At 49.0% G+C, this 27,197-nt stretch overlaps 1 protein-coding gene across 1 annotated transcript in view; it reads right to left on the bottom strand.

Annotated features, from left to right (window-relative positions):
• Apcdd1l (APC down-regulated 1 like) overlaps nucleotides 1–17,423 on the bottom strand; it is a 98,066-nt gene extending 80,643 nt beyond the window's left edge. The window contains 3 exon segments of the mRNA XM_051188718.1: nucleotides 5,480–5,567; nucleotides 15,983–16,188; nucleotides 17,345–17,423. Coding sequence (XP_051044675.1) covers nucleotides 5,480–5,567; nucleotides 15,983–16,188; nucleotides 17,345–17,423 — 373 coding nt within the window.
• Nucleotides 17,424–27,197: the final 9,774 nt, after the last annotated feature.

Genomic DNA, 27,197 nt, shown 5'->3' with positions numbered 1-27,197 from the left:
AGATGGGAGAATCCCTGGGTCTCATTGGCCAGCGGATACGGCTGAATCAGCCAACTCCAGGCTTAGATCCTGTCTTTAAAAAAAAAATTCCTCTTGGCTACTCTCCAGAACTTGAGGGTCAGACCCTGTTGTTGAAGATACCAAATCCTAGAGTCGTAAGACATGGAGAAATCAAGTTGCTATTGACCTGGCTGCTTCATTTCTACTAGTTAGCTTTCATGGTGCTGGAAGGTGCTCGTGCATTTTATTAGAGGAGAAAATTAATCATCAGTCTTGCTCAACTGTGAACCCCAAGAGCTATAGTAATGACTAGCCTGGCAAGAAGGCTCACTGGGATAAGTGGCACAGATGTTCTGAGAGTATCCATCTATTTCTGATCGGACTTAAAGCCTTGCTACTGCTGTCCCGGGCACCTCTCTCTCTCTCTCTCTCTCTGTCTGTCTGTCTGTCTCTCTCTCTCTCTCTCTCTCTCTCTCCCAGGAGAACTCTGGTCCCTCCTGCTTTCTTGTTGATGGACCACAGTGCTCCACACGGACTCTTGTCTCTTCTTTATTTCTTTAGCCTGAGCGATCCACTAACCACTGATTGGTATGTTTAGCTGGGGAACTTAAGTCAAGACTCTTGCCAAATCTAGTATGTCCAGGCCAACGCTAACCCGTGTGGTATTACTGTAGAGCGTGGCATGCCCTCTGGGCACAGAGCCCTTGCAGGTTCTACCTACTTGGTGAGCAGCTTGGGTTTTCATGCAGATTAAAGCTCTGAGTATGTATCTTTGTGAATAGAGTGGGAACTGACTTTCACTCCATTTGTCCCATAACCTTGTGCAGGGTACACTATGCAGTTGCGTGTGCTTGCCCTGTTGTGTGTGCGTGCATGCGCTTGTGTGTGCATGTGCGTATGCATACATGTGGAAGCCAGAGTTTGACCTCTGGTGTTGCTCTACAGGTGATACCCATCTCGTTGTTGTTCTGACAGAATCTCTCAATGGCTCTGGACTTTCTGAGTAGGCTGGACCAGCTGATTACTGGGTCCCAGGGATCTTCCTGTCTCCACGTCCTTGGTACTGAGATTACAAGCATGCTTCACTATGCATGACTTTTTAAAGGTGGATTCTGAGGGTTGAACTAGAGTTCTCATGACTGTGTGGCAAGCTCCTCGATGACTGAGCCATCACCCCACCCCACCCCCCACCCCACCCCAGGCCGTTTCTCTGGGTTTGGATCCCTCTGAACTGGTGCTGTCCTTACCTCTTCTTGGTTGACGTCAAGAGCAAGATGCCAACAGTGATGATCAGAAGAAGCAGGCTGACATCACACTGGCTTCACTACCTCTCTCCCCTCTCCCCCCACCCCGGCTTCATCTACACTGGAGCAGGGACTAAGAGGAGAATACTTAACTAGGCTGGCCACACTCGGGGAGGTGGGGAGGGTGACTGAAGTTTGTCTTTCGATGAACTTGGTCAAGAGGCTTCAAGTAATGAAGGGACAACTGAGAAAAGAAATAATCAGTTCTGGATGGAAGGACCACCCACTTGTGCATGTACGCTCCTTATCCCTCATCTGTGGCCCTGGCTTCCCTTGTTGACTCTCTCTTGTTGGCTTTGTTCCAGAAAGCTCCCATACCAGGGTGTCCAATCCTTGCCCAAAAAACCCATCACACGCATCTGGAATTCTCAAGGAGCATCAGACACAGGCCTCCATCCATTATGAGCTAACTGGGCATCAATTTTACCATCAACCCTCTCTTTAATCAAGAAGAAATTACCTACTGGCAAAGCACTGTGCCTTTCTTTTAAAACCAACTGGTTTGAAAAAATAAAATTAATTTCAGTTCAACTTTTAAGTGAAGGAAAAGAAAGGCTAATTGTACAGCGTTCTCTGGAAAAGGTATGAAGGCCAGCAAGGGTCGTTTTTTTTTTTTTTTTTCAGAGCTCTGGCCCTCACCGAACAGAAGTGGGCACGTTGGGTCTTCCATGCACATTACAGCTGAGGACTGGTGGAAACTTACTGCCTGGTTTCTCTTCGCAGCATGCTTCTTCGCGGATCATCTTTGCAAATCGGGGATTTGGAATTAGGGAAGAAGAAGCCCAGGACTCAGCTGGGCTTGTCAGTAGGCTTTGGTGTGGTCTGCTGGTTCCAGTGGTGAGGGCAGGGGCCCCTCCCCAGTCCCTGGTCTTGTTTCTTTCTCCAGTCTGAGCACACAGGGATTTTTCAGTCTGCAATTTTTCACGTGGATGAAGCTTTTTAACCCCCCTTTGGTGCTTTACAACAACAGGGTTCTAATTCTCATGCCAGGAGCAGTCCCCAGGGGATCAGGGCAAGCCTCATCTAACCTTTTTGGTTCATCTCCTGGAAGACAGTGCTAATGTCCCCTCTGCTCGCAGGAACACACAAATCAGTCATTGTTCTGCGATGAGCTAATCTCAAACCTGAGCTAGCACAAGACAATTTCAGCCATGGCTCCCAAATTACATCTGATAGCTTAGGTGTCGCAATGCCCATTGTCACAGCCTCCATCACGAGGCTCCAAACCAATACTTACAAGGTCACCACTTAGTTCATAAATCCAAGATGCTGTCACAACCCTGCAGTGACCCACGGCCACTTGGAGAACATCCCCCATCCTGGCGCCTCCCAGGATGGCCAGGCAATTCCGATGCAAATGAGAGGGTCACATGGCTGCATCCCTTGCGATCCCAGGCTGTCATTAATGTCTTCTGATGTGATTTTATTTGAAAGAACAGTCTAAAGGCCTCTCCAGACAGACTCAGTTCTCCTTAGAAGAGAAATGTGCAAGACATCTCTGTGGCAGAAGTGAAGTTTGCTGGGTAGCCATTAGGGAGAGGGGGTCTCTATGGAGATGGCTCTGAGGCCTGGCCCTTACAAAAGGGTGAATAAAAGAAACCACTTTCATCTTTCAAGTTTCAATTGGAATCTGGCCGGATCACAAATCCACCCAGTCTGACAGGCACCTAAACCTCAGTTCTCAAGGGATCTCACCCTGTCCGTCATGCCGGGTTGTTTGCCAGGTTGCTCAGGCCTCCTTGAGTTGTGAGGGAGACTCTTCAGAGACATCCGCACATTCTCAAAGGCAGGGTTTCTGCACACCATGCCACTGGTGCTTGGGCCTTGGTCACTCAGTATGGCAGGGACTCCTGGACACCGTGGGGTGTGCAGTAGCCCTGCTGGCCTTCTGGCCTCAGATGCCAGGGACAGTCTCTTCTCTCCTGCTACCACAGCAGCAGTAAGGTAGCTGCCAGCAGCCAGGATCCTCCCAAGGCTGGCAGTGGACCTTGATGGCATGTTTGACCTCATTTGCATGTCCTACTGTTGTGTCCTCCTAGATGTCCCTTAGAGTGGCTTGCAAAACAAAAAACAAAACAAAACAAAAACAAAAACAAAAGCCATTAATGGAGTCCCCAGCACAGCCTGTGAGTGTGTCAGTGCCTAAGCTGGTGTTATTGGCCTGCTGTGTGTAGGCAGACATGGAAATAAGGAAATGAGGAGTTCAGCTCTCCACTGGGGGAGGGGAAGGTCTCGGAGCATGGGAGACTACTAGAGACTTGGTATTGACTCCTTATAACCGGGGCGAACTGGACTTGCAGACCATGTCAAGCGTTCCATGTTAGGGCTCCCTGAGCTACCTACATGAGGAGCAGTCCCCCACTCTGGAGCCCACTCTCCCATTTTCCCTTAAAGTAGCCCAGGCTGGCCCCTAAATCACTATGTGGAGAAGATGACCTTGAACTTCTGACCTTCCCATCTCCACCTCCAAGTGCTGGAGTTGCAGGTGTGGGCTACCATGCCTGGCTTATTACTGCTGGAGATTGAATTCAGAGCTTCAGGGACACAAGGCAGGCACGGTGTCAACTGAGCCACCTCCCCAAGGACTGGTTCACCCTCTGGGAGATGCACACTGGTTCCATGGCCCTCCTTAGCTCCTGCCATCCCCGAACACATCCAACAAATTAAAACACACCCACACTGTAACGAACATTTGTTTTCGGTAAAGATATTTGAAAGAAGTTTAACGATTTCTCTTTTTAAATTATCCGGCTCTGGGTAATTTATCATAGTCTCAATTGCCTGTGATTTACCCCATAACCAATAGGCATCTCTGGCGTCCTTGTGCCTGTTTTCTCAGATGTAATGAAACTTTATGATTCCTCTCTCAGGGAGGCTGCACACCGAGGCGGCGGCACTGCGCTTTGGGCAGGCGTTTAATGGAGCATGTGTTAATTTTGATTTTGCAGCTTTCCTGTCGAATTGCAGAGCCGATTACTTCACTTCACGTTGCACACAGGTGCATGGACCCCAGAACCAAAAATAAATAAATAAATAAAATAAAATATGCTTGAGACCCTGATGGGGAGGCTTTCTTGTCCTCCAGGCCCTGCAGGGGAGGGAGGAAGATTCCAGAAGCTGCTGAGCCATCTCTGTGCCGCAGGGAGGGCTGGCTGTCAGTTGGAACAGCATCTAGTTTCCTCTTTCTTAGTTTTTATAGCAGTAAAAATTGTCTTCAGCATCTGGAGCCCCACATGTGTGATGTGCAAACACCCAGCTCACCGCTGCCTCCATTCCTTATTTCTTGATTAATTTATTGGGTATTACCACTTTGCTTCTCTGTTACGGCAAACGAACCTTAATTGCTTAAGGGGGGGGGACAATGAGAAATTAAGCATAATTGGTGGTATTTCCTGACGGGCTCTAGCCCTGGGGCCCCAAATGCAAGTCCCACTCCTCATTTGCCTGGCATAGGTCTGTCTCCCCCCACAACCAGAGGCCATTGGCCTCCCAGACACGTATGGTAATATCTGAAGAGACATAAAAGGGATGAAGCAATTAAAGATGCACACGTACGGCTTTGGGGCTGACGTTATCGATGGCTTTGTGATCAATAGTGCTATTTTTATTTGGATTGCTGGGTGAGAACGAGCCATGGCCACAAAATTTAGAGAGCCCTACAGAGGCTCTGTAAACGTGCCGTAACTCGGCGTCAGGCCGGAATCATGGCTGATTTAAAGGCTGGGGGCGACGGAGCGAGGAGGGGTTTCCATCACTGTATGCCCAGGAGAGGGGCTGCATCTGCCGGCTTCCAGGCTCCAGGTGGAATGGAGCTGTTTATAACAGAATTTGGCCGTGGGTGAATTTTAATCTTGGGAGCCACTGATTGCTTTAGGGCTGAGCTGGGGAAGCTGGCTGAGCTGGCTTTTGTTCCCAGAGCACTGCAGGACACTAAACCAGCCCCTCACCCTCGGCTCTGGTGCATTTGTCGTTTTATTTTATTCATCTTTTGTATGGATGTAATGTATTTTGGACATATTCACCCCTACTGTCCTATCTCATCCCCTCCCTACACTCTCTGTATAACCCTTCTTCCTCCCAACCACGTTTACATCTGTTTCTCCCATTTCTGTGACCTACTGAGTTGAGTTGGGGTTGCTTACATGAGACGGGAGAGTAGGATATGGACAACTTACCAGTGGCTGTGTTGCAACCGTCAATTGCCTTTAGCTCCTTTGCTGGGGGTGGGTCCCTGGGTACATTTCTCCCACACCCTGGTGTGCCCTAATGGGAGAGGTTCATTAGGGAAGATGCCATAGCTAGGTGTTTTGAGTAGCTCTTCTTCTCTTTAGATGAGCTGTGTGCTATTAATGTCACATTTCTTGGGTGCTAATGACAAGGAGAGCCACAGTTAAGTGCCCGAGACCTGTGTGTGTTAGGTGAGTATGCCACCACGGAGATGGACCCACGGCCTCCATGTTTTCATCTTAAGTCTGGCCTTCAGATTAGCTCTGGCCAGACAATATGGCCGGTACTTCCTATGCATAGAAAGTACAGTTGGTCCATTTGGAGAGGGGCTGCCTGGGCATAAGAACCAGATTTCAGACTTGCAGTAAATGAATAAATTAACAAGTACTGAATCAATGGAGAATGATATCTACTTAGTCAACATTTCACATAGACTGTCTATTTCAAGTACACTGAGTTTCATTAACTGTACTACTAAAATTGTGCACTTTTCCATTTGTAGCTTTTGCTTATGCTTTTTTTCCCCCCAAAAGTCCGTTAAAGTTTGTAAAATACAATGTGTAAAAGTGGTGGCACACCCCTTTAATCCCAGCACCCTAGAGGCAGAGGCAGAGGCAGGTGGATTTCTGTGAGTTTGAGGCCAGCCTGATCTACAAAAATGAGTTCCAGGACAGCCAGGACTGTTACTCAGAGAAACCTTGTCTTGAAAAACAAACAAACAAAAGAAATACAATGTGTGTGGTTTGTCTTGCATCTTTGTTATAAGAAACTGGTCTTTAGGGAGAAAAAGAGGCTCAGAGATGTAAATCAATGTATCTAAGGTCACACAGCGAATGAATGGCAATGCCCTTTTGAATGCTAACAACATAACCCCTAAAATGGTCATTTCTGTGTGGGTTTGTTCTTCTCCTCATCTTTCTGGTATTGGTCCTACATCCCTGCAGACCCTGGCTGGATTCTTAATCCTGCTGTTTCCCAGGCTTAGTCACCAGGGGTTTTACATGGCTCTTCCCCAGAGATGACATTCTTGCCTTGGCCCTCTGGCACACTGTGGTTGACATGGGAGAGGTATGGCAGCCTCCTTCTTAATGCTTATTTAATTATATTTAATTAGGAATCTTGTCATCTTTTTGCCTGCAATTGGTCTCCCGAGACTATCTGCTGCAAAGAGTTTTGAAAAAAAAAATCTAAACTTTATTTCTTGCTATCGATCTGCGTCTCTAATGGGCCTGAGGAGAAATGATGTCATCTGTCCTTTGAGCTTGTAACAAGAGGACAGGAGAGAACAAAGGTGGCTTAGCCTGAGAGGCTGCTCTCTGGAAAACAGGATGCCTCGCAACAACCTTGCTCAGAGTCAAGGAACCCGAAAATCTGCCTCGCTCCCTTGGGAAGTCACAGGTCAGCACTGATTTGATGCACAGAGCTCCCGGTTGGCTGAGGGGCTGTGTGACCTTCAGGGTAGCCAGTGGAGACCCACTCTGGGCCTAAGTTTTCAAATGGATGAGTCCAGGCAGGACAGGACCCCTTGCTGGAACACTTGAGCAACAGTGTCATAGACAAAACCAGGCTCTTGCAGGGTCAGCCCTCAGTGTGGCCGGTCTGAGAGACCCCTGTCTGCTGCTCCCTCCTCCAGCCTTTGAGCATTTGACTTGCACGGCTCCCATATAGAAACGTGCCAGGCCCTGGCTGCCCTCCTGGCAGAGTGAAACCCACCCCACCCCACCCCACCCCACCGAGCCTGTTTATTATTTGCAAAGCCCCAGCCTCAGCATAGCCCCCCACTTCCCTTCCTGAGCTGTTGAGAGATTCCAACAGTGTCGGAGAGAGTCAAACAAAAGCATGGGTAAACAGGCGCAGTGTTTAAATGTGCGCCATTACCATAATTGCCTGGAATTGCGGGCGTATATTAGCTGGGAGGCCTTCAGTGACAGTCACTGTGGCTGAACCCCTTTTGGTATTCTCCCCACAGCCAGGATGGAACTGAACATATGGCCGCTGTTCAATAAATATTTACTGAATTTCACTTTGGTTCCAAATCACCCTAAAAAACACAAACGGGAGCAGCCCGGAGTTCTCTGGAGGAGGAGGCAGTGTGAAGAGACCCCAGCCCAGCTCTGCAGCAGTTGTTGGGAAATGGCTGCGGAATGAATGAAGGCCTCTCAGAGTTTACTCTCTGTCTTCTGGCTTTGACAGTAGTCGTGAAGCCTGCCACCGTGACACACCGACTTCTCCCTGGTCCCCTGGGACACGCTTTCGGCGTCGCCTGGCTATGGCTCCAATTTCTATTAAGTAGTCAAACATAATATAAAATTGCCAGCAGAAAGATGGCGCCTGGATTAATTAATCTCCCTTTAATGTCGGGAAAGACATAAAAAAGGAGCATAAGATAAGAAAATGAAATCAATCTTCTACTTTCTGTGGCTGCGGCCTGTTAATTTCAAGCTTTCTTGCATCTGGGCGCTGCTACTCCTATTCAGCATCTAGACTGTTCTGTATTTAAATGAAACATCATATTAATCATTTCTCAGGGATGCTGTGCGACCCAAAAGAAAAGAGAAATAGGTGGGTGGAGACACATAGGGTCCACAGTGAGTTTATTTTCACAGCCCTTCATACCTCATCATGAGGAGTGACTAATCCATCCCAGAGAGGAGAGGGATCTATGTGCCGTGTCGGCCTGCTGTGAAGAAATCATGGTAATGCCAGGCTGCAGGATGGATGTAGCCTGACACCAGCCTCCCCATGGAGGAAGATCTGAGGGTAAATGTGGTGTAACCAGGGAATAAAACTGTCTTAGTTTTTTAAAAAGAGCCATGCTCTGTTAGATGGTGTGCACTGTGGCTCTCATTCAGAAAGGGTGGAGTGCAGCGGTAACCCAGCAGGCCTGGAGATGAGTTGGGTCACTTTTTCTCAGCCTCCCCTGGGTGGAAGTGGACAGCTCCAGCATCTTTCTCCTGCCAAAGCTGCATACACCCCTCTTCCAAAACGTCCATTAACCCCAGAGGACATTCCAGCTGGCTCCTCACCCTGCTGAGATAATATAAACATGGTGATAACATATCTATATGAACATCAAGACTTCTGGGCACACTGCCTCAACAGAGACATACATTAGCTTCCAGCACTCCTCACTAGAAATTAATTCACAGGCAACCAAACATCATTACCCATGGTCTGCTGGGTTAACTGTTCTGCCTTAGTGGATTTGGGGGTGGAAATACCTTATTCCCACCCACTTTATCAGCCAGACAGCTTAGCACACAGACTGTGCTGTTGTTATAACCTGTTTGGAGAATGGTGGATACTATTAATCCTGCAGAAGCAGGCAACTACCCAAAGCCATCCATGCCGTGCCTTTGAGTCAAAAAAAAAATCCTTTAATCTTGACTTTGAAGTTCTTGGCAGAGTCAAGAGTTTTATTTCAACCCAATGGCTGAGGATTTTAATTTTTTAAAGTAGTGAGCTAGTCTTACTCCTGCCAACACTGCAGTCCAAAGGTTGCTTCTCCAAAACGTCCAGTGGGGAGGGCATGGGGAAGACTTATGGTGTGCAGGTAGAGAAAATTGTGCCTGCTCCCAAAGGGTTGGCTTGGAACTAGAGAATGACCTTCAGCACTATGGTACCCAGTTTGTGTGGTACTTGAGAATAAACCAGGGCTTCGAGCATGCTAGACCAATGCTCTACCAATTGAGCTACATGTCCGGCCCCAAGTTACCTTTAAGAACTGCTCAGAGGTTGAGAATACTGGGATGCTCTTTCAGAGGACCAGGGTTCGATTCCCAGCATCCATATAGTGGCTCACAACCTTCTGTAACTCTAGTTCCAGGGGACACACACACACATAACACATACACACTTACACACACACTCCCTCCCTCCCTCCCTCCCTCCCTCCCTCTCTCTCTCTCTCTCTCTCTCTCCCCAGTGTGGGCTAACAAGCTATCCTACAGTGTGAGCTAGCAAAGAACCCATACGAGCAATGCAAGCTACGGTGAAAAGCTGTAGACCATCTGTAAGAAGGCTAGAGATGCTTCCCCACCCCTACTGCCCCCAAGAGAGCTCTCCCAGCACCCATCCGTCACTCCTCGGCTTTCCACTCTTTCTGGCTGAGCTTTGCTCTCTCCATCTATAGACCACGGTGGACCCTGGATCAGCCCAGCTTGATGTGTTGTGGAAGTTTCTATTTTGGTGCTTGTCTCCACAGTTCGCATAGTTCTGTAGCTCAGAAGTAGACAGCCTGCCTTCCTCTGGGCTTTCTGTTTGCATCCGCTGAACACTGCACATCTGGCTTAGCACTCAGGCTTTGCTTCCCCTGGGAGCTGCAGAAGGCCCTGAGACCCAGCCTGTGCCCTGCTCTTTGGAATTTCCCCTCTTCCTGTGTAGCTTGAAGCATGGTTGGTCCCTGCGAGTGTTTATGAAGCTAATGAGGGTGTATTCAAACCGGGGAGCCTGAAAAGTTGTCAGAGGGAGGGTGTGTGATGAACACGCTGTTTCAGAGAAATGTTTCCCGATTCACACCAGTCCTTTAAAAAGGTATTCAGGATTGGTGTGTTGTCTTGGGAACATGTGGTCTTGCGGCTGCTGTGGCCTGAGCCTTGTGGCTGGACTTCACGTGTCTTGAGAGTTCTGTGCCTGTTTTGTCACCCAGCTCTCCCCAAAGCTCTAGACAGGGCTGCTCAGCCAGCCTTTCCCATCCTCCTGAGCCAGGGGCCTGGGCCGCAGGGCCGACCTCTGCATCTCTGCTATGTGGTGGAGAGGTGGCTTCTGACAGGATCGGATGAGACCCCACTGAGGACAGTTTACAAAGGGCATGCTGGTGCACAGCATTTCACCCGCGGGCCGGTGACTTCAAGCTAGGGCCTGGATGACCTTTAACAGATGAGCCAGGAGTGCTTGGTAGGTGGGCTGCAGGTGGCCTCAGCCAAGCAGAAACTTCATCCCCGAGAGAAGTTACTAGGCCCCGTTTCGGGAGACTAGAAGCCAAACCTTGGCCAGATAAGCCCGTCACCCACCAATGTGGTCCAGGAATGCCTGTGTACACTAAGAATCTAAGTGTTTGGGTTCTCCTGAAGATCTATCTCTAGGGCCACGACCAAAAAAAGTCTGTTTTTTCTGATTTACAGTTTACCCACATTACAAAAGGCAAAAGAATGAAACTCAGTGCTTTGGATGCATTCTTCCGCATAGAGACAGATACTGCCCTGGTCATTGTGTCTAAAACAGCAGGGGGAACGAAAATTAGACCTTTTTAGGGCTGGATTCTCAATGAAAATGGGTGGTTGTGATGGTACCTCACGGCAACCGATTAGTGAAGGGTTGTGACGTGGACGAAAATTAACATGGTCTTAGAAAATGACTCACCCAGACAGGCCAGTCTGAAACCGTTCATCTGTGTATGTCTGCCAGGTAGTGCGTGCGTGCGTGCGTGCGTGCGTGCGTGTGTGCGTGCGTGTGTGTGTGTGTGTGTGTGTGTGTGTGTGTGTGTGCATGTGTGTAAAACGTGCTTGGGGAGGTATCAAGGTGTCACCCATTGGGAATACAGTGTGTGGTTGCTGATATGATCTGAAAGCGCCCATCTGCTCAGACTTTTACAAAGGGACCCCAGACTTTAGAAAGGGGTCAGGGAGAGGGATGGGCATGCCCACCAGCTTCTGAGCCCTCAGAGCTGATGGTAAGAATGGCACTTGGGACACAGCATGGAGTTTGCAAGCCAGGCAGATCTGAGCCAGGTGCCTGGTATGAACTTCTCTCTTCTCTCCTCTCCCCCCTCTTCCCTCTTCTCTGTCTACCCTCCCACCCCCTCCCTTCATCGTATCCTCCACCCCCCTGTTGACATGCAAGACACACAGTGAACACTTCAGCTACTTACAGTGAAATACGGGATGCTTTGCATTGTGTTCAGTGTATAACCATCTGTAAGGAGTACGGTTTTTCCTCCCGCCGCTGGTCTGGTCCCTCCACCACCACGCCAGCCCCAATTAACACACAGACTCTGTATTTGATACAATGCTGTCGGCCCGCTACTAGTTTCTTATCGGCTAGCTCTGTCTTAAGTATTAACCCATTTCTAGGTATTTCTATGTGGTCTTACCGAGAACGGAGGAATGGCGGTTCCGTTCTCTCCAGACTCTCCATCTTGACTCCTCCTTCCTACTTCCTCTTTCCCCCTTGTCTCCTAGTCCCTCCTATCTTCCTTTCCTGTTGGCCAACAGTGCTTTATTCATTAACCAGTATGAGAAACATATACAGAATGAAATCTCCCATCAGCCATCACCTTGCCCATTCTAGAACATCCTTGCTACCTTCCAAAGAAATTCCACAGCTGTTTTGAACAAGGCCCCCTATGTAGACTAGGCTGGCCTTGAACTTGTGATTCTCAGTACCATAGCCCCTCAAGCACAGGGATTATAGGTGTGTACCGCCTGGCCCAGAGAAACCCCATTCTACTCAGCTGTGATCTCTGCAGCCCTACCCCTTCCCCCTTCCTGAAACATCGCCTAGTCTGTGTTCTATCCCTAGGACTTGCCTACTCTGGACATTTCTATGTAAGGTGCCAAGTGCTCTGTGGCCCGGGTTTGGCACCTGCCCCAGCAGACCTACGGGGGCCCTCGGGTTCTTCAAGGCATGAGACTGGTGTGTGCTGGACGGGACTCAAGCTACATAGATGATGCCTGTTCTCACTTGATCTTAGACACATGGTGGGGGAAAGCATTTGGTGTAAATGGGACCCGAACCATGACCTGTCTCTCTGAGCCACAGTGGGATACCCCAGCATCCTATTCATTATAGTAAATTCCATGTGGGCTGGGAAGAGGGCTGCATGGGTGAAGTGCTTGCTGCACAACAGTGAGCATCTGAGTTCGCATCCCCAGCAGCCTTGAAGGAAGCCAGGTGTGGTGGTATATACATCTGCAGCCTCAGAGCTCAGGAGGTAGAGGCAGGAGGTTCGCTGGAATGTGCAAGGCCGCCAGACTAGCTACAATCAGTAGGAGACTCTTGTGGTGGTTTGAGTGTAATTGGCCCTGTCAGCTCATAGGGAATGGCACTGTTAGGAGGTGTGGCCTGTTGGAGGCAGTGTGTCACTGTTGGGGTGGGCTTTGAGGTCTCACATGCTCAAGTCTCACTTTGTATCAGCTCACTTCCTGTTGCCCATGGACAAGATGTAGGTCCTTCTCTACGCTCCTTCTCCAGCACCGTGTCTGCCTGCTCGCCACCATGTCCCACTGTGATGACAACGGACTAAGCCTCTGAAGCCATAAGCCACCCCAATAAAAGTACGTCCTTTGCAAGAGGCTGTGCTCATGGTGTCTCTTCACAGCAATAGAAATCCCAATTGAGCCAGCTCTGTTCCCTGGAGTTCTCTGGGCAGCCAGAGTAGCCTTGAACACTGAGAGACTCTGTCTCAAAAATAAATAATGAATAAAAAATGAAAGAAAAAAAGAAAGGAAGGAAGGAAGAAAAGAGGTAGAAACTGACTGAAGAAGATCATATCAACCCCTGGCCTGGCATGTTCCAATGTGTGTGTGTTTGTGTGTGTGTGTGTGTGTGTGTGTGTGTACATGCACGCCCTACACACATAGAAATGGACCAGTCTGTGTGTGCACAAACATGAACCCCTGTGGTGATATACTGTTTATGATCTAATAAAGCCACCGGGGATCAAAATGCAAAGCTAGTCATAGCCATAGAGGCCAGGCGGTGGTGGTGCACACCTTTAATCCCAGGACTCAGGAGACAGAGTTAGGTGGATCTCTGTGAGCCCAAGACCACCCTAGGCTACAGAGAGTGAATCAGCCAAAAAGAATAACAGAGCTCAGGCCTTTAATCCCAGCACCACGGAGATATAAAAGGAAGAAACAAAGGGTCTCATAGGAGATTTAATTTCCAGACAGGAGTAGCATTGCCTCTGAGGATTCTTGAAGACAGGATTGCCATTTCAGCTTGGTAGAGGTTAAGAGCTGGCTGCTTTGCTTTTCTGACCTTCAGCTTGAACCCCAAAATCTGTCTCTGGGTTTTATAATTTGTGTTACACACTCCCTACACACACATACAATTGGACCAGTCTCTCCCTCTCCATCTCTTTCTTCTCTCTGTCTCTCTCTCTCTGTGTTGTGTACATGCACCTCTTCCCCCACAGACACACAAATGGACCAGTCTCTCCCTCTCCATCTCTGTCTGTCTGTGTGTGTGTGTGTGTGTGTCTGTGCGTGTGTGTGTCAGTGTGTGTGTGTGTGTCTGTGTGTGTGTCTGTGTGTGTGTCTCTGTGTGTGTCTCTGTGTGTGTCTGTGTGTGTGTCTGTGTGTGTGTGTGTCTGTGTGTGTGTCTGTGTGTGTGTGTCTGTGTGTGTGTCTGTGTGTGTGTCTGTGTGTGTCTGTGTGTGTGTGTGTCTGTGTGTGTGTCTGTGTGTGTGTCTGTGTGTGTGTGTGTGTGTGTGTCTGTGTGTGTGTGTGTGTGTCCGTGTGGTGTGTGAGTGTGTGTGTGAGTGTGTGTCTGTGTGTGTGTGCGTGTGTGTCACAGACACACAAATGGACCAGTCTTACCCATGTGGTGCACCTTTCTGTCTTGACACAGATGGAAGCAGTAGATGTCCATGCTTGTCCTGGTTTTGGAAGGGCTGGGCTCTGTGTGGGAGTTTACTTACAACAGCTCCTAGGACCACAGTGAGGTAGGGCATGATCCCCATTGAATGGGTGAGAAAATAGCTCAGAGAGAGGAAAGGGAGGAAACCCCAGTCCTTCTGTGTGTGCTTGACAAGGCTTGCATGGGCTTAAACTAACTTCTCTCCTCCCTCCTTTCCTCTTTCCCTCCCTCCTTCCCTCCCTCCCTCCTTTCTTTCCTCCATCTTTCTGACATACTCTGGCCTTGACCATTCAGCAACCCTCCTATGAGTGCTGAAATGACAGCCATCCCTCAAGGATATGAACTTGAATTTTCCAACCTTCCCTGGGCCATGTAGGCTTAATGACAATTGCATTAGTTACTCCAAGCTCAGAACCCAGCCACCTGCCACTCAGATTCCCCAGAAATGGGCTGGCCAAGGGGGTATGAAGAATAGGCAGGTCTGAGGAGAGACCCCTCTGAGGCAGGGCTGTCATTTGAGGGCAGATGGGGGAGGGACTCTGCACACTTTTTGATGAACTAAATGTCTTGGAAGGAGTAGGTGATTAATCCTTTTACAATGTGCTGGCCAATTCTGCTGTTGCAGGGGTTTTTGCTGAGCGATCGATCGGCTGCATCTAAACAGACTTCAGAGATGCAAAGTAAGTTCAGTGAGCCACCTTGCAGAGGACACCCTCGGCCCAGGACCAGGGCCATGTGCCTATGGCCTGTGCCTTTCAAGCTGGGGCTTCTCTGGGTGGAAGGTGGAAATCCTCCAAGAGATATTTATGTCCTGCAGCCTTCAGGAAGGGTCCACAAGGAAAGGGAGAGATAGGAAGGAAGTTCCTGACTACAAGCCTTATCCAAAATGCAGAGGGGTTCTTGTGTCTTATGCTGTGTTCTAGATTCTGATCCTTGTCCCTCCAAGGAAAAGGGTAATGTGGGCCCTAGAAGCAGAATGACTTGCTTGGGATCCAGTAAAGAATAAACGGGGATCCAGGACTGAAACCAAGAGCTGAGATTGAAGTGCAGGGTTTGTCCAGGATGAAGCAGGATGCAGGACCTGAGGGTTGAGGGTGTCCTGCTGTGAGCTGGTCTGTAAGTTCAGTCACAACCTGAGCTGCAGAGCTGCTGGGAACTTGCAGCTGGGTTTGGTGGATGTGCACAAGCCCTTATTCAATAAATGTGCTAGCTATCCCGAGGCTAGAGATAGTGTGACTTGTTAAGTGACAGGCTGCAGTCTGGAGATGGTGGCGGGAGAAGGGGGGGCAAAGCTCCAGTCCCCCCCCAGCCCTGCCTCAGGGGTGGGGGGACTGGGGAGGCCTGGGCAGGATTGGGGTGGGATCTGGAGTCTCCTTTTGAAGGCTTTTGTGGTAAGCACCATCCCCAACTTTGGAAGCAGCGAGGGGTGGTAGAGACACTGAAGCTTCCAAGTTGGCGGAGACAAAGCTGTCACAGCCCCAGCTAACCCTAATTACCAAGCATCACCTCTGGGTGTACTGTCACCCCTTGGGCAATTTGGACAGTGCACAACTGACGACCAAGGCATCTGCAGTCACAACCCAAGAGCCCCACTTGGCCTGGGCCGGATGGCGGGTCGGGACAGTCCTTGGGCCCAGGGCAGGGGTGCTGTGAGGGAGCCTCAGAGCTGGCAGTGACCTGCTCTTCTCCTCTCCAGGGTAAAGACAGGATCTTTCTGAGACCTTGCTCGCCTCCGCCAGTTTCATGAATGCCCAAATGGAAGAGATGACAGATGGTCACTCCAGCAGCTTCATCCAGCCCTGGGGTGTCCTGGAGAGCAGCCACCCAGAGATGAAGGGTGCTGACTGAGAGACAGTGCCTTCCTGTCACACCTGAAATGTCACCCAGTGCAGGCACCAGTTGTGCAAGTCTGGTGTGCCAGGCCGTGTGGCACAGATAAGGGAGGACCACAGGCAGGGCTCGGCCACCATGAGATGCAACTGAAGGGAAAACAGCGGGCAAACGCAGGAGCTCAGGATTGCAAGTGTGGGCAGAGCTTGAGGGTGGCTGTGCAGCCTCCAGAAGATGCCCCAGGGCTCTGCAGAAGAGGGAGGGCCTAATGGACCAGACAATAGGGGTCTCTGAAAAACTGCATGAGATCCGCAGGGCTGGAGGGATATGATCAGGGGAGGAGGGAGACAGCGGGGGTGTGTGGGTGATGAGTGTGAGCAGGGAGAGCTCCAAGAGGGTCTGTGCTGCCTGCCTTCCCTGGGCGGGTGGGAGGAGAGGCAGCCCAGCACCTTCTCCATCCAGCATCTTGCGTCTAAAGTTTTTGTGTTCTGAAGCTGTTGAAAAGGTTGGAGAGCCTCTGCTTTGAAATGCAAGATGACTTCTACAGGAAAAATGATCGGATTCCTCCCGACCTCTTGTTCTGGGGAGAAGAGGCAGTATTTTATCACTGCAGCACCGTGTCACCGCCACAGCTAAAACCATCTGAATACTTGCCAGGGTAACAAAGGGAAGATGGAGTGGGGATGACTCAGTCTTGGGTCGTGAAAGACACAGGAAATTGAGACAGTACTCTCTCCCCCCCCCCCCCACAACCTCTCAGCTTGGGAGCCAAGGAGGACTGGCTCTAGCCCGCGCCTCCCAGGGTCCTGTTTAGTCCCCATTCAGCAGACTTTCAGCTGCCAGACCCCATACTAGTCTCCGTTTTCTAGGGACATTCATCCACATAGATACGCTCTCAGACGAGGGAAGCTCTGCTGAGTTAAGACAACATTTAACTATGCATGTTGAGCAAAATGCATTTGTCATGGTAGGAATTCTCAGGGATAGGATGCTAATGAGCCCTCCATGAGCAGGTTGTAGTGTGCAGTGTTTCTTAAGGCCAGACAGGAGTATTTTAAAACACACCTGTCATAAGATGATGGTATGAGGGCTTTGTGGAGATACATGGACTCAACCTGACATTTATTAACCTATTATGAAGAATAACTTTACATAATCATAGTGAACTCCATTCTGTCCTCTAAACCATCCATATAAACACTTGTCCAGCCAACTCTCTATCCATTTACCTAGTCACCTTGATACCCACTTCTCCACCCACCCACTCACCCCATGTCTACCCATCCTTTCATCCCCCACACTCATTCATCCTCATCTAGCTATCTATCATCTACCATCTATCCATCTATCCTCTGTCTACCCATTCACCTACCCATCTGTGTATTCCTGTACCACTCACTCACTCTCCACACCCATCTGTCCATCCTCCCTCTCCACACCCATCTGTCCATCCTCCCTCTCCACACCCATCTGTCCATCCATCCTCCCTCTACCTAGCCACCTGTATCAATCACCTGTATCAACCCCTCCATCTTCCCATTTACCCATGTATTTGTCATCTGTGTATCCAAGCAAGCAGCCACCCGGACAGCAAGCAGGGGCCAGATGGAGATTTCCATACCAGGGTACAGAGCTACTTAGACTTTGGCAGCTCTGAAGGTACACAGGGGGAAATTCTAGTCTCATACAAGACCACCTCCCCGATACAGACATCCACACTCTGAATGGAAAGTGGTTTTTATCCTTGGGGGGGGGGGAACCTAGAAGCTCTGAGAGGGAGAAAACAGGTCTCCGTAGGGGACCTGAGGGCTTTTGTGGAGGAGGGGGCATTTGACCTGGAGGGGGATTTGTACACCAAGAGGTGGAAGCTGGAGCCAGAGATCCTAAGAGGCCAGGGCTTTAACAGCAGAGGCTGAGAGCCATCCTGCTCCCCCCCCCCCTTCCCCGAGTGTGCTTGGCAGTCATGACTACAGCAGGATAAGGAGCTGCTGTGCAGCTGCCTCATTACTGACAGGACCGTGGCTAACGAGGCCTCATTCTCCCACCGCATGCCTTTCCCTTGGTGCTGGCTTTAGGGTACTTAGTCCCATTAGACCTGGAGGCTGAAATGTGTTTTTGATCACCGCATCCACAGATTACACTCCCTGAAACCTCCTTCAGCTTCATGCAGGGTGAGCCATATCCGGCATGATACACCTTTCTTTCACTCGGGCCCCAGATGCTGATTTTCCAGAACATTCTACCAAGGGCAGCACACTTGATCAGGTCCCCAGACACATTTGGGGGAGCAAGCTGTTTGCACAGGTCTATGCATAGCATAGTTGGAGGGTAGTGTCCTTGCGTGTAGGCGGCAGGGGTAGGGCTGCACAGCGAGACACGTGACCCCTACAGGATCTGTTCTAATCAAGGAAGGCACACAATGAGCTACCAACTCGCTAATAAGATATTCTATGCTGTGACCAAGGCTCGGGGGAAATAATCAGAGCATGAGCCAGAAGGCAGTATCAAAGAACTACAATTTAAGAATGTCTAGTCAGGGCGGCTCTCCTGGGGGGGGGTGACATCTGAGCTGAAACACAAGAACTAAGAAGGGGCCACCAAGAAAGGTTAGGAGAGGGACAGTCATAAGTGCAAAGGGCCTGAGGTAGAGGGGAGAGTGGAGAGGTCGCTATGGCTGCAGGCTGTAAATCATAGTGGGGAAATGTGTTAGCGAGTCCCATAAGGTGAGCAAGAGACCAAATCCCACAGGGCTGGGGACTGTGGGAGGGAAGGTTTTATTTGAGGTGCTGTGGAAATCTGCTAGAGGGTTGTGGTCATCTGTGATCACGTGGGAAGAGAGTCTTGAGGGACTGTGTAGATCAAGCTAGCCTGGGCATGCCTGTGAGAGATCTTCATTATTAACTGATACAGGAGAGCTCAGCCCACCGTGGGTGACACCATTCCCTGGATTTGGGCCCTGGACTGCGTGAGTGGAGACAGTGAGCTGAGCACTAAGTGTGTAATCATTTCTTTCTGCTCTTGGCTGTGGACATGACTAGCTTTTTCAAACTCCTGCCTTGACTTCCCCACTGTGACAGACCGTAGCTTGGAATTGTAAACTCATATAAAGACTCTGAGCTGCTTTTGCCAGGGTGTTTCATCACAGCAGGGGCGGTGAAGCTAAGGTCAAGGGTGAATGTCTCTGCTCCACTTGGACATCTTTCTCTTGTCTACTAAATGAGACAGTTCTGAGGGTGGAGGAAAATCTGGAGCTAGTGGGGTTTTGGTACCATCTCTGTGGATGGGGGGGGGTGTCCCATGGGACAAGGCAAGGCATCAGCGAATAAAGGGTAGAGGAAAATGGGACCTGTTGTCCAGGCAAAGTAGGCATGATTTGAGGAGAAACTGGACATGGCATAGGAGATAGGAGATGGATATGCTTTAGGTGTGTGGCCAGGACATGGCATCCAGGCTTGGGGAAAATGGAAGAAGCAGGCATGAGGAAGGAGTCAGAGTTCTCCCGTGATCTCACTGAAGAAAAGATGCACTGAGCCATCGAGACAGTTGTGAATGCTTCTGTATCTGGTGGAGGGGGGTTGGGAAGAGAAATGGACTGATCAGAGTCTATAGGTGGTAAGGTGAGGTGAGGTGGTGAGGTGAGGTGGTGAGGTGAGGTGAGGTGATGAGGTGAGGTGAGGTGAGGTGGTGAGGTGAGGTGAGGTGATGAGGTGAGGTGAGATGAGGTGAGGTGAGGTGAGGTGAGGTGATGAGGTGAGGTGAGGTGAGGTGGTGAGGTGAGGTGAGGTAATGAGGTGAGGTGAGGTGATGAGGTGAGGTGATGAGGTGAGGTGAGGTGATGAGGTGAGGTGGTGAGGTGAGGTGATGAGGTGAGGTGAGGTGAGGTGGTGAGGTGAGGTGAGGTGAGGAGGTGAGGTGAGGTGAGGTGAGGAGGTGAGGTGATGAGGTGAGGTGGTGAGGTGAGGTGAGGTGATGAGGTGAGGTGGTGAGGTGAAGTGAGGAGGTGAGGTGAGATGAGGTGAGGTGAGGTGATGAGGTGAGGTGAGGTGAGGTGAGGTGAGGTGAGGTGATGAGGTGAGGTGAGGTGAGGTGATGAGGTGAGGTGAGGTGATGAGGTGAGGTGAGGTGAGGTGAGGTGAGGTGAGGTGAGGTGATGAGGTGAGGTGATGAGGTGAGGTGAGGTGATGAGGTGAGGTGAGGTGAGGAGGTGAGGTGAGGTGAGGTGAGGTGATGAGGTGAGGTGAGGTGATGAGGTGAGGTGAGGAGGTGAGGTGAGGTGAGGTGAGGTGATGAGGTGAGGTGAGGTGATGAGGTGAGGTGAGGTGAGGTGATGAGGTGAGGTGAGGTGATGAGGTGAGGTGAGGTGAGGTGAGGTGAGGTGATGAGGTGAGGTGAGGTAAGGAGGTGAGGTGATGAGGTGAGGTGAGGTGAGGTGAGGTGATGAGGTGAGGTGAGGTGAGGAGGTGAGGTGAGGTGAGGTGAGGAGGTGAGGTGAGGTGAGGTGATGAGGTGAGGTGAGGTGATGAGGTGAGGTGAGGTGAGGTGAGGTGATGAGGTGAGGTGAGGTGAGGTGAGGTGATGAGGTGAGGTGAGGTGAGGTGAGGTGATGAGGTGAGGTGAGGTGAGGAGGTGAGGTGAGGTGAGGTGAGGAGGTGAGGTGATGAGGTGAGGTGAGGTGAGGTGAGGTGAGGTGATGAGGTGAGGTGAGGTGAGGAGGTGAGGTGAGGTGAGGTGATGAGGTGAGGTGATGAGGTGAGGTGAGGTGAGGTGATGAGGTGAGGTGAGGTGAGGTGAGGTGGCAGACACAGCACTACATGTCTGGATCGGCTATGCCTGGCCTGGCCTACTATGGCCTCTACTGACCTGAGCCAGCGGCCTCCATGCCTGTTTCTCCTGATTTACTTCAGACCACTTTCAACACAAAGTCTTGAGCAGCCAGGAGGCCTTGGTAGTGGTTGGGTCAGAATTCCAGGACCCCAGGGTGGCGAGGCGAAAGGCGTTAGGGTGGCTGTACCAGAGTGACTTTAGCGCCAGGCAGACAGGGACTAGTCTGAGCTTCGCCTCTGACTGCTGAGTGACCTTGGGCAAGGAGACAGACCTCTCTGTCCCTGTTTGTCTCTTTTCAATGGGTTGTGTGAGGACAAGATGATTCTAGGGCCCTTTGGCAGGTGCCGGGTAAATACCAGCTTTTGCCTCCCCAGCACACGCACTGATTAAAAGCTCAGGCTGGCCGTTGTTTATGTCTTTGATTAATTGAACAATTGGGAAACAAATTAATTATCACTTAATGGAGGCGGTTTGGACGACACAATCTTTGCAAACACAAGGCCCGGCAGGAGGGAGAACAAAGACGAGCCTGGGCTGTGTGGATGCAAACCGCTCAAGCAGAAAAGCTTCCAGGACTGTCTCATCCCGGGGAATATGCAGAAGGTGGCTCCCTGCAGATAAATGTTGACTTATGGTTTGAGTGGCTTATTATATGTCACCGTGCCTCCAGTGACAGCCTGGTGATCGCTCTGGTGTCACCTATGTGGAGATTATCCAAGATTAGGAAAGCAGGGGGAGCCTTGGGCTGGAGTCTCAGCCATGTGGCCATGGTTGCCATCATTCAGGTAAAATGTGCCTCTGCCGCTGGTCCCCACGGTCTCCACTGGCCTGCTGTCCTGGAGCCTGATGAGGACAGCAGCGGCTGCGGGCATCAAAACCTGCAGCAGCATCCCACGCAGGCTCTGGTGGAGGCCCCTGGCTGGTCAGGAGCCACTAGGCCACAAACCATCAGAGCGTTTGACTCCTTATCTGTTTCCAGGGACAGTTCCCAGTGTGGACTCGGGGTGAGAGCCCTATCCTACCATGTCTCCTGCTTCCTGAGGCCTGATGTTCCAAAACATCTATCTTCCCCCGGTGCAAAGACACCGTAGGGGCTCACGGGTTCCACCTCTACGTCTGCCCTTTCCGAGTCTGAGCAGCCAGTGCAGACTCTGTCTCTCCTAGATGGGTTTCCTCCTCTTCTTCTACTTTGTTTTTGTTTTCCGGCTAGCCAGGAACTTAGAAACAGACATCCCGCCTTTCTCCTGAGTACTGGGAAGTCAGGCACATGACACAACCACCTCATTTGTTTGGCGCTGGGCAAACCCAGGGCCTCATGCATTCAAGGCAAGCACTCTATAATTGAGCCTTGCTTGTCCACTTTTACATAAAAAAAAAAAAAACTTTGCTGAAAATTTATGCTAAGGATGTAGAAAATCTCCAACGATTTCAGAGCTGACATTTTGACTTTATAATCGTCAGTATTGACTATGTTGTATTGAGTGAGTGGTACAAATGGCAGAAGTATATTTAGGGCCATTTCAGAACCTGTTGGAAATTCTTCCCGACTCCATTATAAACCTCCCCTTGGGGCTGGAGTGGCTCTTGCAGATGACGTGGGTTCTATCCCCAGCACTCACATGGCAGCTCATGACCTTTTTAACAGATCCCAGGGGATCTGATACCCTCCTCTGGCTTCCGAATACACCAGATGCAGTGTGCAGACAGACATGCAGGAAAACAGACAGAGAGAGAGAGAGAGAGAGAGAGAGAGAATCATTTTTGCAAACCTCTTAAACCAGCAACTCAAGCAGCAACATTTGAAAATCACAAATACCTACCAATCCCATCCAAAGAAAGATTGGTTTATTAAGTTTATGCTGAAAAGTGACAGGAGAAAAATGTCTATTTTCTGTCATTAGACTAATCTGTTTCTATAATAACAGAAAACTTTGTAGCTTAAGACACCGCAGCTCATAGCCTCGAACCTGAGCCAAGACTCTCCCGGCAACAGCGTTATTTGGAGTTTTATCAGGTGACTGTGTGCAGAGTACAAATGAGTGTCGTGTGTTCAGAACTCGGGCTGCAGAGATGCCATGCAACGCAACATGGCCAACTGCTGCCACCAGCAGCTGGATTCATTGTGTGTTTGCTAGATTAAGTCTTGAATGGCAAGCACTCCGAGCCCTTCATGGCTGCCCCCACATCCTGTCGCTCCTCCATGACCCACAGTAGAAGCAATTTCAGCCTTACAGAATCAAGTCTGAAGACCCTGTCATTAGAAGATCATCTTCAGCCTGGGATCCTGAGGGTGAGGGGTTAGGTAGTGGGGCAGCTTGGGCTGCCAAACTTTCCCTAGCCCCACTGGAAATAGCAATGGCTCTGGAGAGGACCGTATACCTCAAAGGTGAATCTGTGTCCTGCCTTACCGGGCAGCTGAGCAGAGGACAGGGGTGCCTGCCTGGTGGCCGCATACACGGTTGGGTGTGAAGGCAAGTGGGTTTGAGAGGCAGAGGTGCCCTTGCCTTACAGTTTTCTAGCTGTGAATTGACTGTGTAATCAGGGGAGTTGGTTCATCAGTTCCAGTGTCCAGTGATTCGCCTACAAGGTGGGATGAACACTGATTCTGGGACAGTGAGGGGCCAGGAAGACACACAAAGTCTAACCTAAGAGTAGAACAGAGGACAGGGACAGGTCAGGGGACTTTTTGTAGAGGCCTGTTTGTTCTTTGTCCAATACATCCTCTCTGAGTACGGGTCATGGACATGGCACCCTGGCAGGTGCTGAAGAAAGTTAGATAGAAAGGCGGGTGCATGCCCGCATGGCAATGAGCAAAACCCAGCCCTACCATACCTAAAACTACTAATGTGCTCATCAGAGGAGGGGCTTCCTTCGTAAAGACAGAGAGCCACTGCTTAGAACCCCTCCAAAGACGGCTTAGAAACCCCCCCAAAGAAAGGGCAGCGCCCAGAGGGAGCTGAAGAACAAATAAGATTTCCTAAGGCAGAGAGAGCAGGGAGAGCATTCTGCACAGAAGGAGCCATGTGTGCAATGTCCACACAGGTGGAGGATGGTCACATGACCAGCTGGGACAGGACCTTCGGGAAGGAGGTATAGAGAGTGCTCTTCCACTAAGAACAGTTCCAGCACGAATTTTAAACATGACATGATTTTAATTTATGAAAGATTAATTTGGCAAATAACAGGGGTCAAATAGAATAACCAGGGAACCAGACAAGGTTTGTGAAATAATTGTCAAACATTGTGTGATGCAGCTTGGGCTCCTGAGTACAAAGAAACAAAACTGGAAGGCTCACAGCCATCCAGGACTTCTGTGTGGAGCATCATATCCAACCTGGGAATAAGGAAGGGATTGGGGATGGGTCTATAAAACAAAACATAGCAGTCTTGATAAGCTGGGAAGGCGCCCATGGGAACTCAGAGAGACCAAGGAAGCTAGAAGTTGTGGAGTAGACTTAAACTGAACAGGGACACTGTAGGATGAAAGAAGTCTAGAAATTTCATGGTCTTGAATATTAGCACTCAGATGCATGCCTGTGAAGAGAATTTCAGGTAGCCATGGCAACAGCGACTGAGAAGCTAATTGGCTCCCTGGACTAACACAGAGATAGGAGGCACTTAAGGTCATATTAGCTGTGATGAAGAGCCCTCACCGACCCATCACTGAGACATTCACTGGGAACTTGGAAGAGCCCCCTTTTTGCAGCGATGTTCATTGCTCATCAGCTATCCATAGACGTGTTAAAAGATGGATCATGTTCCAGTCTGAAGGACTGAGGAGAGTCTCCAGGGCAGCCTTGGCTACCAGCCCCTGGTAGTTGGTTCCCTGGTTATGTCCCTTTGTGAAAGAAAAAAAAAATGGACCCTGTGGTCTTTGATCTGGAGAAAATTAGTCAAAGAGTCAACCCCAAAGTAAACAAGGATGGTGGGATTAGCAAAGGCCCTACAATGACTGCCAGAAGCCAGACATGGTGGCACATGCTCTTCATTCCAGCATTTGGGACCTTAGGGCAGGAAGATCACTGTACTAGTTGAAGGGTAGCTGTAAGGAGTAGGGTTTTTCCTTCTGCCACCTGGTCTGGTCCTGCCGCCGTGCCAGCCCCAAATAACGCACAGAGACTCTATTTGATATTATGCCGTTGGCCAGTTACTTGTTTCTTACCGGCTAGCTTTGCCTTAAATATTAACCCATTTCTATGTATTTCCAGGTGGTCTTACCAGCAAGAGGCGGTTGGTGGTTCTGCCTTCTCCAGACTCTCCATCTTGGCTCTTCCTTACTACTTCCTCTTTCCTCCTTGTCTCCTAGTCCCTCCTATCTTGCTTTCCTATTGGCCAACAGCGCTTTATTCATTAACCAGTATGAAAAACAAATATACATAATGGCATCTCCCATCATCTCCTTTTTTCTGTCTAAATAAAAAGAAGGGTTTTAACCTTAACATAGCAAAATTTATCACATACAGTTATCAAATAAGAATCACAGTAAACAATATTTAGTCCATTAACATTTAGCAAGATTTAAGAAAATATTCCATCATCTAGCCTATCTTTGTATGTCTAAAGTCTATGTAATTTATCTGTAATCCTAACTAAGAAAAACTATAACCATAACTATCTGTCTTCAACTCCTTCAAAGACCACAGAAGGATAGTATATAAACTCTAGAAATGACAGAGACATCTTCCCTTTTCAGTCACCTGAAGTTCTTCTGTAATCTTCCATCTTCAGCCCATAGGCCATAGTGTGTCTGGCAGACTCCTCAGCAAAGCAGGAAACTTTAAACTGTCTTCTTGTATTGGCAGTTTGTCAGTCACTTTCCTCTGTGTCCTGCAGACTGTCTGGAAGACTCTTCCATGAAGCAGGAACTCTGTAGCAATGTCCATCTTGAATCAGCAGTCACTTTTCTGTGGGTCCTGCATGTTTAGTGTATAGAGCATAAAGTCAAACAGTCCAGACAAGAGCAGTATCTTGTTCAAAAGGCTAGTCTTGCCATATTGGGAGCAAACTTCATAACGCATTTCTTCAATGTCCATCTTCCTTTCTGACGCAGGTGGTGTTGCCAGGAGCAGTTATGCCTCATTGTCAAGAAAAACCCTAAACAGTTTTAAATGCCATATTCTGTAGGTCTTTGAAAGGTTTGAAGAATGCCTATCTATCTCAAATACATCTCTGCATATTTAGAAAATCTAACTAATACTATAAATTTTGACTATTATAGGTAACAATCTATAATTTGTATTGAATTATACATTACATTTTTAAATGAGCTATATAAACACAATACCTAAACAAAAGGAGAAATATACATATCACAAAATTGACCTTAAATTGTATCAATAAATGAAAATCCATTCCAAAACAAAGTATTCATATCTATACCATAATCCCCTTTTTACCTTTGAAGACATATTGGTTGTGATCATTAACCATTTATAACCAACCACATTTAAATGAAAACAAACATTTATAGACAATATTTGGGAATTTGGGCATTGTTCTTTCCAAACTACTTTCTGTTGATAGGGGGCGCTGTCATGGGGGATTCTAAGAAGATGTAGTCTGCAAGGCTGCTTTGTCCAAGCTGTTTTGAATGTTGGATCACCAGCGACTCTGTTTCAGGTGGCCTGGCTTGATCAAACCACATTAATCTGGAAGGAATCCACAGCTTTTCATTTTCTGTGGAAACAAAAATAGAAATCCTTTTCCCCAGTAACTTGTCCTTGAACTTAAATTTTGAAGTCAAAGCATTTTTAAAATATATAAATTGAATTGATCTAGTAGTATTTGTTTTAACAGTTGTTTCCTCAGCAGTCAAACAATACAAAGACAATATAATACCGCACAGTATCCAGATTCTCTTCATCTGTGGCTTTTATTATTATAGCCACGTGGGCGCCATATGTAAGGAATAGGGTTTTTCCTTCTGCCACCTAGTCTGGTCCCGCCACCGTGCCAGCCCCAAATAACGCACAGAGACTCTGTATTTGATATTATGCTGTTGGCCAGTTACTTGTTTCTTACTGGCTAGCTTTGCCTTAAATATTAACCAATTTCTATGTATTTCCACGCGGTCTTACCAGCGAGAGGTGGCTGGTGGATCTGCCTTCTCCAGACTATCCATCTTGGCTCCTCCTTACTACTTCCTCTTTCCTCCTTGTCTCCTAGTCCCTCCTATCTTGCTTTCCTATTGGCCAACAGTGCTTTATTCATTAACCAGTATGAGAAACAAATATACATAATGGCATCTCCCATCAGGTAGCCTGGGCCACACAGTAATTTCTGGGCTAGACTTGGCTATATTGTGATATGTCAAAATCCCCATCACCACCACCAAAACATAAAAAGCAAAACCAAAAACTAGCCATTAGACGCACAACCAAGAATACTAAGAAAGCCGTAGTGAGCGTAGAACTGTTGCTTCCACTCACCTGA

Source organism: Phodopus roborovskii, unplaced genomic scaffold (genome assembly GCF_943737965.1).
Source record: "Phodopus roborovskii unplaced genomic scaffold, PHOROB, whole genome shotgun sequence".
Lineage (NCBI taxonomy): Eukaryota > Metazoa > Chordata > Mammalia > Rodentia > Cricetidae > Phodopus > Phodopus roborovskii.
Note: the sequence above shows the minus strand (reverse complement) of the source record. Positions and strands in the feature narration are given on the sequence as shown.